Here is a 16918-nt window from a genome sequence, read left to right as displayed (position 1 = left end):
GTATGTTGCACTGAAGCACCGCAGCAATTTCCTAATGTTGTAAACCTGCTCAACATCTGGCAATAAACCCTTTCTGATTCTGATTCTGATTCTGAAAAATACGATAAAGACATCAATGCTAGTAAAAAACTGTAACTAGAACTACTTCTATGTTTATGCCTTAGTGAAACTTAAATACCGTCTGCATTAAAGAGCTCCATTCTTGTGTTTGTCACTGGGTGCAGAGATTTACTCTGACAGCAGCTTTATTCACAGTGGTTTCTGATGTCAGGTGATAAACACCTGGCACATAAATGGCATTCATTCGGGCAGCGAGGTTTGATAGTAGCTCTTTATCTGTGGATATCCACTGGGACATCTGTGGTTGTACCCTTTTTCTTTGGAGATTAAAAGTGTTTGTACGGGTCTGTCTCCAAGCTTTGTCATCTTGTAAATTTTTCCAAAGGCATGCTGAAACTGGTTTCATAATATAAAACCACAGCTATTTTTGAAGAACTAAGGTCCCCAACCAAAAGCAGTTAGACGCATGTGAGAAGATCCTTCGTGTAATTTATATTGTGCAAAGAGAACTCAGCGTGGCAGTGCAGCGTGTGGTCTGGACACAAGCTCAGCCGAGACATTTCGACGTGGCGTCACAAAATTAAAACGACCGCAACAACCGTGAAAAGAGTTGGATAGATATTGCTGCTCAATGTTTTCCATTAGCAATTTAGCAAAGTTGATGATGGGGGGGCTGTGTGAGTGAAAGACCGAGAGGGAGAGCGAGAGACACAGTATGAGCACTCAGGTCGCATCAGAGCATCGGGCCGTATAGTATCGTGACCTACGAACTTCTAATACCTGCGACTCAATCGTACAGTTTGAGCAGGAGCTGAATGACGCGACTGAAGAAAAAAAAAAAATCGCACAGCGTTTGCCCAGCTTAATGCTAGAAGCATAGCGCATTAAACCAACAAAGGAGTCAGGTGTACATGATGTGTGAAGTGTGTGTCTATTGTGTTTTTTTCTTTAGTTAAGTGACAAAGAGGGAGGATTATGGTGTTTTAGGTGTTAGAAGACAGCAGCCCGTGTGTTTGTTACCAAGTGTCTGCTAATTAGCAGGGCACAGGCAGGGGGCGAGGCTGGGACTTTGTTACACGCCACAATACTTGCTCATAATAATAATTATTATTATTTTTAATAATTTTAAGAACAGGACTTGAATGTAAAATGGGTACACCCTGCGGTACAACAGCACCAGCAAACAAACACTAACTAACCGGCTAAAGCTGCTAGCGACAGTTAGCATGCACAGCTAAAGGAAACCAGCACTGAAGACTCCTACCTCAAAAGAAGCCTCCAGTTCATCCACCAGCGTGTTGCTTCCTTGCGTCCTGGGAGCGGCACTAGCAAAACTCGGTTGGCCCGGTCCGCCGGGACCCCCGACAGGATGTGCCCCAGGAGGCTGCTGGCCGCTAAACATCCCACTCATGGACGAAGCCATCTTGATCCGATTGTTTTTCCCCTCTACAGTCCGCGCATGCGTATACAGTCTACAGAGCTTTCTAGCCAAACTTAGGTGGACAACCTTTTGCACATCTTTTGGGACACAGTGGCAATATCTTTCTGGTCTGTTGCTTTTTTGTGGGGGACATAATTTAGTCAAAGCGTCCTCCTGAGAGATGATAGGAATCTATATCTTTATATACATTAAAGCTTCTGAGTAATGTCTCATATTTTGTACAGTTGTGTATCAGAAATTGGCAGCAGCTGCATCACTGTAGTGGAATGCAAACGTAGTTTAAACACCCCTACATACAAGTCTTTGTCCTCAAAGAAACGGTTTTCCCACTTTAGTGTGGGTGCACTCAAATGATGCAGAGTCCTGACCTCCAACTCATCGAACACCTGTGGGACGAGTGAGTCAGGTATCATCCAGGAGGAGAGGCCAGCTCACTCATTTTGCCATCTCTGAGTGGAAGCAAATCTGCAGCCAGCTTTCCAGAATCCTTCAAATAAAAGAAAATAAATAATTTAAATAAAAAACTGGGGGCAGTGCCTTGTCCCTAAACTAGCAAGGTACTGTCCATATTTCTTTTCTTAAAAATAAATAAATAAATCATCAAATGACTATAATGAGGTACACCGTGTACATCCATTCTCAATAGAGCATGTTTGAACAGTGACAGTCATACAAAACAGTTTTTATTTACCAGTAAGAATTTATTTATTCATACTACAAAAAAATACTGTTGATGCTACACAGCTTCAGGATGACAACAGGACCAGGGACTGGTCTGAGACTGATGCATGTGGTTTATGGAAACAGTGAAGCTCAGATGTTTTACAAAAATATCTCCATTTCATATAATTATATCAGTTTATCCAGTGGCCTGTTTCACACTGTGTGGCATTTGACCATCGTGTTTGGCCCTCGGTCTGTTCCTACACTGTTGAGTCTTGCTAGAAGATTGGGAAATAGTCTAATCAATATTTGTTGTCCATCTCCTTTTAGCCATTGTGGGCTAGACCAGCAGCAAACTCCACCAGTGTACGTGTTGGTCTTCCAGACATGCCTTTCCTCAGGTAGGGGACTTCGTCTTTGTTACTCATCACACCGGCGATGTCCAGATGAGCCCAGTGAGGAGCTTTGACGAACTCCCTCAGGAATGCAGCTGCAGTGCACGCACCACCAGAACTAAAAAGAAATCACTCATGAGAAGAAGAAAAAAAATTCCAATTCATTGCACACTGGAGCATTGACTGGACGTCTCTCTGCTGCAGCGATGCCTCTAACAGGAGATGAGACACAGATACGTACCGGCTGTACTTGCCGATGTTGTTGAGGTCAGCCAGCTGGCTGTCAGTCACCTGTTTGGTGTAGTGCTGGAACAGAGGCATCCGCCACACCCTGTCACCTGTCACAACACTAGCCTACAAACACAGACACACACACATTAACAGAAGAGCTGATGAACTGAGACACCGTGTTTTAACGTGTATCTGCAGTACCCTGTGCAGCTGCTCCCAGAGCCAGTCAGAATTTGTAAAGACTCCTGCTGCCGCTGAGCCGAGCGCTACATCCATCGCACCTTGAAGACAAAATATGCCACGATTTTGACATTTGTCTATGATTAATGTCTTGCAGCATAAAGAAAATTTGATGTCACTGTGTAAACAAACTGCTAAAGAAATCATACCTGTTAGCGTAGCAACATTGACAATGGCTCTGGGGTTGAAGACATGTCCATAACAGAGAGCATCAGCGAGGATCAGTCTGCCCTCTGCATCTGTATTATCAACCTGGAACACAAAAACAAAAACACTGTACAACTGTACACATGCAGTAAATGTCCTGGTACCTAGAGTGGTGTGAAAGAGAAAAGTTATCCAAACCTACCCGATCCTGTGTGAAAGAGTAGTTGTGCCTCTTGTTAAATCATAAATTAACTGTGATTAACCACATTTTTTGGAAAGCTGAGTTCAGTTTCACTAAATACACTCAGGCCTGATTACTGGCAGACCTGTTGAATCAAGAGGTCACTTACATAAAACCTGTCTGACAGGTTAAAAGATCTCAAAAAGCAACACGTCATACCATGATCTAAAGAAACACTTTGAAACAAAGTAATTGGGATCTATCAGTCTGGAAAGGTTTACAAAATCATTTCTAAGCACTCCAAAGAACCATGTTGAGAACCATTATACAGGCATGGAGAAAACATGGAACACTGGCGAACTTTCCCAGGAATGGCCGGCCTCAAAACATTACTCCAAGAGTACGTTGATGAATCATCCAGGAGGTCACAGATGATCCTGAACAACATCTAAAGAACTGCCTGAGTTAAGGTCTGCGTTCGGGATTCAACAATAAGAGAGAGAGAGTGGGTAAAAATGACATCCATGGCATATCCAAGGAAAAAACCACTGCTGACCAAAAAGAACATAAAGGCTCATCTCACATTTACCAAAAGACATCTTAATGACCCCCAAGACTTTTGGGAAAACATTCTGTGGACTGATGAGACATAAGTTGAATTTTTAGAAGGTATGTGTTCCATTACATCTGCATGAAACCGACACAGGATTTCAGAAAGGGAACGTCATGCCTTCAGTAAAATAGGGTGGTGGTAATGTTATGTTCTGGGGCTGTTGTGCTGCCTCAGGACCTAGAGGACTGCTGTGGTAAATAGAACCATGAATTCTGCTGTCTACCAAAACATCCTGAAGGAGGCTGTCCAGCCAGTCGTGACCCTCAAGCTGAAACGCACTTGGGTTCTGCAGTAGGACAAGGATCTAAAACACACCAGCAATGACTTAAAAACAACAAAATGAAGACGCTGGAGCGGCCTAGTCAAAAGTCCTGACCTGAATCCAATTGAGATGCTGTGACACGACCTTAAAAAGGCAGCTCATGCTTGAAAACCCTCCAGTGGGGCTGAATTACAACAATTTTGCAAATAATTGGGCTTAACTGGTTGTTGATCAATGGTCATTACAATCTGCATATTAATGATAAAGGAACTGACCTCACAGCCCATTGTTCATTCAGTGGGCTGGTTTCAGTCATTGTGCAAATGTACTGTTTATAAGGTTGGGGAAACCTGCAGTCAGCTGAGACTGAAGAAGTCATTTGGATGAGTGACAAATCATTTCTCCCACTGAAATCGCTACGTCCAGACGAACAGAATCAACCGTTGGGATCTGCAATGATCATTGGGCCAAAATTCCTCCGCAGTGCTGGAAAAGTTATCACAAACACTTGATTGCAGTTGTTGCTGCCAAGGGTCGTCAACCAGTTATTAGGTTTAGTGGGAAATCACTTTTTCCACACAGGGCCATGTAGGTTTGGATTTTTTTCCCCCTTAATAATAAACACCAGCCACAAGAACATTCTTACAGCACATTAATCCATGTCCAAGCACCTTCTAACATTCAGAAGCAATTCCAAGTTCTTGCAAATTGATCCATCAGCTTTCTGACTGGTAGACGGCACGCTCTAACACTTGAGCCACAGTGTTGGCACAAGCACACTCAGGTAGCAATTCGATGCCCATTTCAGGATTCCACTAACCTGGATTGTTTTTCCATTCTTGGCTTTGACAACATCACCTGGTTTAGTAGCCTTCCCACTGGGCATGTTCTCACATAAGGGGGCCAGACCTGAATGAATCAGGGCAGTGAAGTGCTCAGACTTACACATATTATGTATGACAAAAATACATTTAAAAAACAAACAAACAGGGTATTTAATATCAAGATGCTCACCGACAATGTTGACAGGGAGTTTCAGAGATGCTGCTGTGACGATGGAGGCGCACACCGTGGCAGCTCCGCCCATGTCGGCCCTCATCGCATCCATAGAGGCAGAGGGCTTCAGAGAAATGCCCCCACTACAGACAGAGAATCATAAAGACAGCACTGTATGGTGTAATGAAAAAGTTCAGTGAGACATTTACAGTATCTGATCCCAGCCCGTGTTGCTGTGTGTTACCTGTCAAACGTGATGCCTTTCCCCACTAGGAGCAGCGGAGGCTGCTTACTGTCAGGAGAACCGTTGTAATGTAGCTCCAGGAAGACAGGGGGCTCCTCTGAGCCTTTAGACACACTAAGGAAGGCTCCCATCTGTTGTTCCTCGATCCAAGCCTGCGGTCTACAATGGCACAGTTTATTAGACAAAAACACTTCTACTTCATCTACTCTTCAGAACAAAAACAGGATCGGCAAATATACAACAGTAATTCACTTATTGGAGCTATTCTGTGCAGGGTGTACCCTGCCTCTCTCCCTGTGGCAGCTGGAATAGGCTCCAGCCCCCCTCCGATCCTAAATTAGGTAAGTGGAAAAGAATGGATGCATAAAAAAATATTTTTTATATGCCTTCAGTCAGGGGAATGCGACCATTTTGTACAGTATTTGATTAGAAACTGATGAGAGGAGGCAAAGTAATTTGAGAGATAAGAGATAAATCTTTATTGTCATTGCACAGTCATACCTAGTACAATAGGTCAACGAAATAGGAAACTGAATTGAAAGGGTCCTGAAACCTGGAGGGGAAATTCTTAGATGCCAAAGCGCAGTTATTTTGAAGCTGCTCTGTTGTTTATCTGTTTATAAGAGTATGTGCCATGCCTAAAGGCCACACACAGCTTTTGCTTTATATCAATTAAACACTGTGTGTCTATTACACAATATAAACATGGTAACATTTTGTTCAACCAATTGAACAAGTCCAAAGAAAATCAGTTCCCCTATGAAAGAAAACAGATCAGCCCATGACTTTAAAAAAAATATGAAAAAATGTAAATAAATACATTAATTTAATAATAATAATAATAATAATAATAATAATAGCTTATTCACCAAGTCAATTAATTATGAAAATAAACAAATAAAGTAACTGACTGCAACAACCAAATCAGTGCTCAGAGCTAAATAAATAAATTAACGAAACACTCACCTCTTGTGTATGGTGACTCGATCAGCATGTGGAGCCAGTTTCTCTTCAATGGTTTTGGCAAAAGCAGTAGGCGTGATGTGATTGGCCGGCGCTTCCATGAGAAGCCGAGCCAGGTTTTGGCCCTCTGCATACACGATGCCTTTCTCCCAGCCGACCACGTCAGCACTAGGAAGAGTCACAGGAAGTAGCATGTCGCTGTATTTAAAGCGTTAAAAACCTCTGACAGTCAGCGAGCTTCAGTTTCTCGGATCTACCTGCCGTGAAGCTGCGTTGTTACTTTGGTCTTCTTCTTGGATTTGAGCTGGTCATAATGAAACAACCCCAGAACGGCGCCTTCTGCTGCTGACTGGGCATCACCACAGCTGTCCACCTCCACGTGGCTCACCTCCAGGTCCTGAAGCAACCGGCAGCCAGCTGAACGCGCATGAATGACAGAAACAAACCAGGTACGAATTCAGCATAAACCCGAATGAGTGCAGATGAAGATGTAACATGCAACAGAAGCAATTCTGTGCAATAGAACCTAAAGGTGACAATCTGCATGACCTCTGAGCTAAAGGTCAAATATGATGCATTTAGTTTTACCTTTTAAACATCCCAGAGGCATTAAAGATAGGTAACATTCGTGTCCGAATCAGAGGATGCACTTTTTTTCTTTACTTTCACTTTGAGATCCAAAGCATTTCAGAGGTGCTGTGCTATGCTCCAGTACCCAGAGTACACGGATTACACAAGCACCCATTCGCAAACGCACCATAGACTTGTACAAACATTTCTAAGGGTGTCAAAGCATAACAGCAGTTTCCACACTGACTGATTATTATAGCATGACTGTTTGATTAACAAACAGAAGGAATAAGAAAAGGCAGAGTTAACTTTGTGGCTGATACAATTAAAGGTCAATGACTTTGGGATATGTCATAGATGAAAAAAGAAAAAAAAAAAAAAAAGAGCCAGCTGAGGTGGTTCATGCATCTGGTTGGGATGCCTCCAAATGGAGCTTTTCTAGTCACACCCAACTGCAAGGAGATCCCGTGGTGGACACAGAACCCGCTGGAGAGATTGCATATCTCACACCTTGAGATCCATCATAAGGAACCGGAAATATGTAGGAATGCCACCAGAACCATGTATTGGATAAGTGGAAGAGGATGGATGGATAGATGGGTGAGATAATCTACTAATCAGAAGATTGGTGATGAAGTGTTCGCTGAAGTTTTAAAAAAAATGCTTGTATTAATGGGGAAAGTTGTATAAAGCTTTGAGTGCTCAAATAGAGTAGAAAAGCGCTATATAAGAACCAGTCCATAACACATTTAAGCCATATTGCACAACACTTTACTCCTGTTATACACACCAACGGCATACCTGACACAGCCTGCCTGATGTTCTCCTTGCTGGTGTCCCAGTTTTCTGTGCGACAAACACCTGCGTTGTTCTTACCCAAACCGACTACTGCTACACATGGGAAGTCCTGCGGGAGACACACAAACAACATTCATCAGGAGATCTTAGACTGAGTAGACGGGGGTTTATAAACATAAAGTCACACCTTGTTACCTTGTGAAGTCCATAAAATACTCTGCTTTTGCCGTTCTTGAGTGCAGGCCCAGAGCTGGGAAATACAAATGTTTATGAGGCTAATCGCACACAAAGGATGCTGTTCACTCTCAGTCTGCAGGTAACAGAGACTCACAGTTTGAGCAGCTCAGAGAGCTTTCCGGAGAGAGACTTGTCAAACCCTGCAGCCGCCTCTGTCAGGTGAAGAGTGCCCTCATCCTCCTCCTCCTTCTTCTCAAACACTCCCAGCACCAGACCCTGTAGACACACAAACACCGTTTAATATGATAAAAGATGCAGACGGCCACATTCTCACGTATGAACCTGCAGAGCATCTGAACCAACACACGGAGCCGAACTGATCTGAAACTGAATGAGTCTCGTGTGGTGATGATGATGATGTAACTGTCACCAGATGCTAAACTCACCTTTCTGTCGCTCAGCTGAGTGTGTGAGACACAAAACGACCTGCAGGACTTTGTCCGCACCGCCGTCCGCGCAGCTGTCCTCACCAGAAACATTGTCATCTGTTACACACACACCGAGAGCCCAAATAAATCACTTTTAAAGGTCGTACACTGAGCATGTGCGAGAGGAAGCCGATCGGTCGCGTTTATTTGTACGTCACAGTGAGACGACGGAGAGGGGCCTTTGTCGCCACCTAGCGGCAGATGGATAATTGATTAAGAGCCAGTATTACGGATACTTGTGATATTATTTGGCGATCAAAGCAGTTTAAGAAGACCCAAAGCTGGAAAAACATGTAGCAACTTCATACTTTTAATGAACACTTTATATTTGTTTTCACGGGTTCCTTATTTGTATGTTAAAATGGCTGTAATATAAACTGATACAATCGCCTTTGTTTGACTTCACTAAGTAAAACAATCTTGACATAAACTGCAAAAAGATAAAAACACACACAGTATTTATCTTCAGTATTTTTATTTTTGACTATAACATGAATCTACTAATAAATATTCTTTCAAGCTTGACATTAAAAAGCATCATCAGTCTTCTTCTGATCAATATTAGTAATAGGTAGGGGAGACCGGGGATAGTTGTAACGTGGGTCAGTTGTAACACTTCCAATTTCTCCAATCAGGGCTAAGTTTCAAATGATGTGACTCATCCTGTGCATGCCCAACTCAGTTCTGCTATCACATGTGAAAAATCAGCACATTTTGTCAAACACAGACAATTTAACACGAAAAAAAGTAATTTGTATGCCAAAAAGTAAGTTTTTCTACTTTATTTCAATTTGTAATAGCATTATCTGCTTTGCAGTTAAACTCATCAAACTTAAATTATGTTATTTGTATGTCTATAGCAGGGACGTGCAGAGAGGTTTAAAGGGGCGGGTGCTCAAAGTTAAAAAGGGGCACATTGAACCATGCTGAATAACAACAACACACATTCATCAAGAATCTAATATGGGAAGGGCAGGGCTGTGTTGATCTGAGACTGTAGACATTAAAAAGTCCACAGGAGAGATGGTAGCTGATTAAACAAGTGTCATGAGATAATAACAAAATGCAAAGATTGGTGACAGCGCTTGGAACCATAAGGCAACAAAAAACTGTGACATAAACTCGGCTCTGCCTGTGAATCACTCTTTGCTTCTCTTCTTCCTTTTCCCATCATTTCATATATCACTCTCCACTTGCTGTCTATCTGAGAACAAGGCACAACTTGCTATTGCAATAAACTATAATCTAATTATCCACACCTAACAACTCTTGCACTTAATCTATAATAAAATGATGACAGAAAAATGTTATAGCACTGCCTTTAGTAGCCTCACACAGCTCCTACTGTTTCCTCCTCATGTCCTTACCAGCCATGTCTGCACAATGTTATATCATGAGTAATATTTTTTTAAATCCAGCTAAATAAAACACACACATGCACACACAGTGACATTTTAGACCTTCTTCAGAATACTGTATATACTATGGGCATCCTTACATTATTATTTATTACTAGAGCTACAATAATAAAGCAATGAGGAGGGGGAAGTAATAAATATGAAATAATGTCATTATGATGATTCCATTTGTTTCACTATCCACTCTGTGCAGGGGCAAAGCTTATTACATTTTTAAACTGTAGAGATACAATCATTTTACTGCTGTAAAATCCAAATTTTGTCTTATTTAAAATATAAATCTAATATAATCTGCTTCTTAATGTATGTTCTTTAAAATACAGCGTGTGTTTTTTAATATATTATAATTATAATAATTATTATGTGGACATGCATATTAGATCGTTTTTTAGTGAAATATAATCCCTCCAGAAAGGCAGGAAATGCCCAGAAACTTACTTTAAAACTAAATATGTTCCCTAAAACGGTGACAGAGCTACAGACCCATGACAGCCTTACACAGGTAGCCAGCAGCTGTGACCAGCACTACTTGTGCAGTTAATAAAAGGACAGGTAATGTTTGTCGCGCTGTTGCACACACAGCACGCTCGTTTGTTTCAGTTCGTCAGTTGCAACAAGACAGCTTACCAACGTGTACGTAATAAGCTAATACTCCTGTGTGCTACACACTACAGTGTGCGCTGTACACCTACTAGTGATGGGACGTTCTGTATCGAGGCTTCGGAGCGTGTGTCGAGTAATGGAGGGGGCGTTTCCGCGAAGCGCGTATCGAGGCTTGCTTCATTTATGGGAGGAGCTGAAAATGATGACGTCCGAAGCCTCGCTGCCCGGCTGTACCACGTGACTGGTTCATGAAGTGGTTCGAACTTTGCCGCGAGATATGACAGCGATATAAACCCCTCAGACTTCATTCAAAAATGTGGGTGTTTGATGGAGAGTTGGGTTAGTGAGAGTTTGGAGACCGTTTGGAGGTTTATGAGAGTGGAGAGAAAGTCAGGAGAGAATGGAGCCAGCTAAGAAGAGGAGGATGTCCTCCCCTGTGTGGGAACATTTTGATCTTATTCCTCCCAACAAGGTATGTAAATTTCTACAGAAGATGTATTTTCATGATACTGATGGTGCAATACAATTTATGTTGAGCTGTCTTGACTTTTGTACAAGGTGAAGTGTTTGCTATGTGCCAGGGAGCTGGGATATAACAACAACACCTCATCCATGCTTAGGCACTACAGAGCTTTGCATGAGAATAAGGGGGACACCGATTGTGGAGCAAGACCAGGTGAGCCATCAAATGCAATGATAATATAGCATGCAGTAATGTTACTAAATGATATAACAATATTATACAACTGTTATAAGTTACGTGTGTGATATTTATATTTGTGCTTTATCTTTATTGTCTTTCCTCAGGAGAACAATCTCAAATAGATGAAGACCTGGTCAGCATGGTGATTGAGGACTCACAGCCATTTAGCATTGTGGAGGACAAAGGATTCAAAAGATTTGTTAAATCATTAAATCCTAGCTATGTTCTCCCCACTAAAAAGGTCGTAAAAGCAGTGAAAATTTAGTTTTTACAGAATAAAATGTGAACAGGCAGGACTAGGCTCAGTGTGTAGCTGTCCATACCTCAACGTTACAAAAGCACAACTACTGTCCACACCCCAACCACACCTCACCTCACAGTAAATGATCATTTCCATTTCAAGCATTTCCAAATAATCATTTCCCATACTGCCACTATAAATATACACAGTATACTGCCATCACTACAATATACATGTTTTACACACTCCTTTTGTTGTTGACATTTACAGGCTGTGTGCATAATGCCACACTCTTCAAATTCATGCCAGCTATTATTTTTACGTCCAGTAGGTGTCCTGCTAGAGCAAATGAAGCTTCATGAAGCTTCGCGTTGGGGTGAACCAATTGGATGAAAAGCTTCAGTGCTTCATGGGGCTTCATCTGCCTCACTACACCTACTTACTGGTTTTGTCGCATCAGTCTGTGTCTCTGAGTTAACTTGTGTTTCTCCTACAGCTCCGGACCGCAAAAAATGCGCGTGCTCTTTGTGAGCTCGTTCCCGGCTCGTAACCAGCGCGTTCTGCCGTCAAGGGCGATCATTGGTTAAATGTGATCATGTGACTGATGCAAGCCAGATCCTTTTATTTAGCAAAACTATGATTAATAGTTAAATATTATTGTTGAGGGGCACAGACAGGACTCCGCACGCACACACACATAAAATAAATAAATAAATAAATAAAAAAAATTTAAAAGTTGCCTCAACAAAAGGGCACTTTGGGCACTCATCAGGAAAGGGGCGGGTGCTCAAGCCCCTCTAGCCCCCCCCTCTGCACGTCCCTGCTATGGGGATATATTCTGTGTAGGTCTTTAGTGCTAATGTTTTAGCCGTTGGCTGTAATGTTAGCTAGTTCATGGCTATAGGAGTCTGGGTCAGTTGTAACAGCAACAGTCTGGGTTAGTTGTAACAATAATGCAGATGTTACAACTTACCACACTATTACTTTAACTTATATTAAACAAGTTGGGGCAACGACATCAGCAGAGAGAGGTTCACTGGTCGCATTTGTATATGCGGTTAATGCCATTGGCAACACAATTCCTCCACTGTTTGTGTTCCCACACATACATTATGCAGACCACTGTGTCAGAGATGGACCAGTAGGAAGTACTGGTAGTGGAAATAAATCAGGATGGGCAAGAAACAGATTTCCTCATCTTTCTGAAGCACTTTGCAAACCACACCAAGGTAAGCCATGATAAAAAGTAATGGAATTGCGATGCTGGTGAACAACTACATTTTTTCAGCTTCATTGTTATGTTCAAAATTGGTGCAAGAGTTGTAGGTTATAATGCCCACTGAGCCAATGAGGCCAAACTCAAGGAAGACCAACCAAAATTAATGAAATATTCAGTTGCAGAAAATTCCATAATTTGTCTTTTTTGGGGGGTTGGAATATGTTCAAAAGCTAGATTTCTGCATTCTGTCACACACACACAGCTACATAAATGGATGTAAGTGCATTCATGTGTTGAATAAACAAAGATTACATGTTAATGTTTTGTTAGTACCCTTATTTCATTGTGGATATGTTACAACTAACCCAGACTATGGGGTTAATTGTAACATTTCACTCTTTGTGTTTGAGACCATACCATGCAATGGGTAATTGTGCTGCAGAGAAAATAGCTGCACTATTTAATAGCCGAGACATGTAAATACTTTGCATTACATTTTGAATCCACTACCTTAAAAGAGCTCCAATTTACAGACAGAAATATCAAAAATGTTACAACTATCCCCGGTCTCCCCTACAGCACGTCTCCATTATAAAAGTTAACTGTATACATGGAATGATTTTTAGGGGATTCTCTAACATCATTAAACCATGTGTATATGTGTGTGAATGAAGGGATATCGGACGTTATATGTTGTGGACCAGGGGTGGGTAGTTAATCTTCCCAATGGGGTCACATTAGAAACTATTCTTGAGGGACAGTCCAGTAAATTAGAAAAAGTTCAAATTAATGTCAGGCCACGTAAGAAACAGTCTCAGTTTCTCATGTGGCCTTCTTTGGGAAGATTGTCCACCCCTGCTGTAGACAGTCTCTTAAGAAGAAAAACAAAGCTTTGGTGTCCAGGGAAGTCATAAACTAGTCACAAAAAAGTAAGCACTTGATGTTTAATGCTATCTTATATACAGACGCCTGAACACACGTTTCTATGAAGAAGGGAGAATAGATCTTGAAGACTCTGAAATAGTTCGGCCTGCTGATGTAACATGAACTCTTTTTCAAAATAATTTTTTCACTTTTTTTCTAACAAACAACTTTTTTTGTCTTCATAGAAAGCTGCATAGGAAGACTTTACTTAAAAGCACTGTCCTTTATTTAAGCACATCATACAATTATTTATTGCATCATCGGCTAAGAATCTCTCAAGCTCAGCATTTAAAACTTTTTAAAAATGAAATAAGTAAATAAAATATATCAATAAATAAAATTTTAAAAAGCATCAGAAAAGGACCTGACAGAGACCACGTACTTGAGACACTACTCTGTCTTTGTCAACACATAAATATGATTGGAAAATAATCATGTATTTGCAAACAATATGTAGATGATGAATGCGGTAAAAGGTGTAATTCAGGATGGACGCTCTGCAGCCTTTTCATTCATTCAGTCCATCTCTTCTATCTCGATGTCTGTCTCCTGCATGAACTGACTGACCAAGGAGAGTGAATCTTCTTCTAGTGTGAATGATTGACATAACTAAAGTAACCCTCTATGCTCTTTTGCAGACATGTATCGCTGAGCTTTGAAGTGTCCGAATTAAATTCATGATGTACGAACATAGTATTACACATTAACACTTTATTTACACGACTATTTAAAAGAAAAAAATATATATTTTCATACTGACTTTAGGATCTGTGCTGCACACTGCAGCACTCATTCAAAGTATGAGATTTGGCATGTTTACTTTTAAGCTTGACTTTTACTCTGAAAAATCAAACATAACAATGTATAAATCCATATGCATCAAAGCCAGATTTATACTAATACATTAGTCATTTCAAACAGCTGCATGATCATCAAGGTAAGGACGAATTTGCCTGGGCTTTGTATGTGAGTTAGGCGCCACTTTAGTCCCAACTTGTTAATTTATGTAGTTATGACTCAGTAATTTTGGCTGTAATTAACCTAAAACTCAGTTACAGCTTCAAAGGAACAGGGCCCTGGCACTATTTTGTTTTGACGGTTGGCGCTTGTCCATCATTAGTGATGAAAATGCTAAAAAACAATATTCTTCAGTACAGCAGGTCCACAGCAGAGACAGTCGGTTCTTCAGGTTTTTTGATCTCCGGTTTGGGCAGCTTGATACGACTCATCGCGACCACTCCACAGACAGCAAAGTGAGTTGCAATGCTGCCTACGCCGAGCCAGAAAGACCAGTCCAGACTGTCATCCAAGACAACGAGGACGAAGAGGTGCTCCCTAAAGTTTGCCACTCGCTCTGTCAGACTGTGGTGTCTGACAGCTGCCAGGAAGCACAGAACACCCAGGGCACCAAACAGAGCTGCAGACAGAGGAGCAGGCAAGTCAGGGAAAGGACAAGAAACAAAATGATGCATCATCTGAGACATACCAGCGATGAAGTTCCACAGATAGAGTCCCTTGTGCCCTTTGATGCTCTGGTATGGAACCTTGCGTGCGTTGTAAATGCAGAAAGACAGACTGACCAGCGCGAAACCCACAGCCACCAGCAGGAACAGGATCACCATCATGTGGAGGCCCCCGTTCAGTGTCCGCACAAGCTTTGGGAAAACTGGAGAGAGCAGAAAGAATCAAATACTGCATCTTATCAGCTCTGTTGGACTGTATAAAAAGTCGAGCTGTAACCCTCTACATTATTATGTAAATTTGTGGATAGCAAACAAACTTAGATAATTTTAGTATTTTGTTTGCTACCCAAACCCTAAAATTTTGGTATATTCATTAAAATAAGGCCACAGGCTGATTTTTGTGAGTGTGAAAGTGGTTTGAGTTCACAGCATCAGCTTCTTTGTGCCTCTCTAAGGCCTATGATCATATCTTAGTAAATGTTTTATACTCATGTCACAACTAAAAGAACAAAGTTTGAGTTCAGGGTGAACCCCCCTGTAAAAATAAACAAAAGTGATGCTCACGTGTTGTTCTACTCTAATAAGACAGCATCGGTGTAGTTTTAAAAGTCTGAAATCGTCTTACTGTAAATTTTGGACCGCCTGTCCCCGAGCCCGCACCTCTTGGTCTTTCCTCCCTGGAACAATCCGTAATAAATGCTCCCGATGAACTGGTCCAGCTCGGGATTTGACGCATTCACTATCTCCACCCCGGTTTTACAGAGGATCCGCCCGGTAACCCACCGCTCCGTGGATAAAGCCACCACCAAGAGGACCACCGAGCCGATACAGAGCGCCGAGGCCACCGAGAATGTTATCCGCTTCCACAGAGAAGGCATCTTACGAGCCCATGGTGCCCCGAGGCAGGAACCGCAGTGCGCGCTCGGCGATCACCATAAGTTTATCCCACAATTTAAAAAGAAAGAAAAAAAAAAGAAAAGAAAAGAAAAAGCATCATAGTTGCTCCCACCGTTGTGTTGCATCAACGTGTAGCGTGTAGCTTTGACGTGTGAGTCACAAGGAAGGGGAAACTGAATCCATGGAGGTCAAAGTGATCCCTCGCCGGGAGAAACTCTATCCGTGCTGCGCGCTTGGTTTCTGCTCTCTCTCTGTCTCTCTCCCTCTTTTCACTCTCCTCTTTATTCATGGGATTAATTAACCTTTGTTGCTCGGCTTTTGCATGCAGACATCTAACCGGTGACCTATAATTCTGGTTACAGCTTTAAAAATCATGTACCAGTGCTTAATTATGACAGATGTGGTTCATTATGTCCCAGAGCCTGAAGGTCAGCGTGGACTATTAGCTACCACCAGGGTTTATTGGTCCCCATCTTTGTGTTTCGACCTCTTACCTTCAAGGCATTGCTGAAATTAAGAAGACATAAAGACTTGATGACTTTGACCTTTGACCTCCAAATATTAAATTGTTTGTGGTCCAAGTGTATGCTTTTGGCAAATTTGAAGAAATTTCTTCAAGATGAGATGTGTTCAAAACCGAAGATTGTAGATCTACTGTTGATCTACTGGTTACATCCAAGGTACGCAGAAGAGCATCTCTGAACACAAACCAGATGGTCTAGAGCAGCAGAAGACTGCACCAGGGGCTTTTCTGTCCGGAAAGTCACATGGGCTCACCAAAACTGCACAACAGGAGATTAGAAAAGATTGCCTTGTTTCATGTGTTTTGATTTCTGCTGTGACATCAAGATGGCAGGGTCCGAAATGGGCATAAAAGACATGAAAGCATGAATAAATCCTGCCTTGTGTCACCTTCTTGCTAGTGGTGTAATGGTCCGCCAGAGTCCGCCTTCAAAGTAAAAGTTGCGTCTCTTGAGATGT

At 41.8% G+C, this 16918-nt stretch overlaps 3 protein-coding genes across 3 annotated transcripts in view; all 3 read right to left on the bottom strand.

The window, feature by feature from the left end:
• med28 (mediator complex subunit 28) overlaps positions 1-1618 on the bottom strand; it is a 4372-nt gene extending 2754 nt beyond the window's left edge. Inside the window, exon 1 of the mRNA XM_005936740.2 lies at positions 1325-1618. Coding sequence (XP_005936802.1) covers positions 1325-1483 — 159 coding nt within the window. The 5' untranslated portion in view covers positions 1484-1618. The remainder of the gene's footprint in view (positions 1-1324) is intronic.
• A 539-nt stretch (positions 1619-2157) lies between these two features.
• lap3 (leucine aminopeptidase 3) lies at positions 2158-8624 on the bottom strand. Its single transcript, XM_005936739.3, has 13 exons — positions 8428-8624; positions 8136-8257; positions 8000-8054; positions 7808-7913; positions 6694-6853; positions 6440-6604; positions 5474-5632; positions 5248-5372; positions 5054-5142; positions 3180-3282; positions 2992-3071; positions 2801-2913; positions 2158-2677 (listed from the first exon to the last, which is right to left on the bottom strand). The coding sequence occupies exons 1-13, from the start codon at positions 8524-8526 to the stop codon at positions 2491-2493; spliced, it is 1563 nt and encodes a 520-aa protein (XP_005936801.1). The 5' UTR covers positions 8527-8624; the 3' UTR covers positions 2158-2490.
• A 4608-nt stretch (positions 8625-13232) lies between these two features.
• Positions 13233-16858, bottom strand: clrn2 (clarin 2). The gene is made up of 3 exons (XM_005936738.3): positions 15666-16858; positions 15064-15243; positions 13233-14994 (listed from the first exon to the last, which is right to left on the bottom strand). Exons 1-3 carry the CDS (start codon positions 15916-15918, stop codon positions 14726-14728), a joined length of 702 nt encoding a protein of 233 aa, XP_005936800.1. The 5' UTR covers positions 15919-16858; the 3' UTR covers positions 13233-14725.
• Positions 16859-16918: the final 60 nt, after the last annotated feature.

The sequence above is a fragment of the Haplochromis burtoni genome, unplaced genomic scaffold (assembly GCF_018398535.1).
Source record: "Haplochromis burtoni strain Fernald_Lab_line unplaced genomic scaffold, NCSU_Asbu1 Contig_213, whole genome shotgun sequence".
Taxonomy (NCBI): domain Eukaryota; kingdom Metazoa; phylum Chordata; class Actinopteri; order Cichliformes; family Cichlidae; genus Haplochromis; species Haplochromis burtoni.
This window is presented reverse-complemented; position numbering and strand designations above follow the sequence as displayed.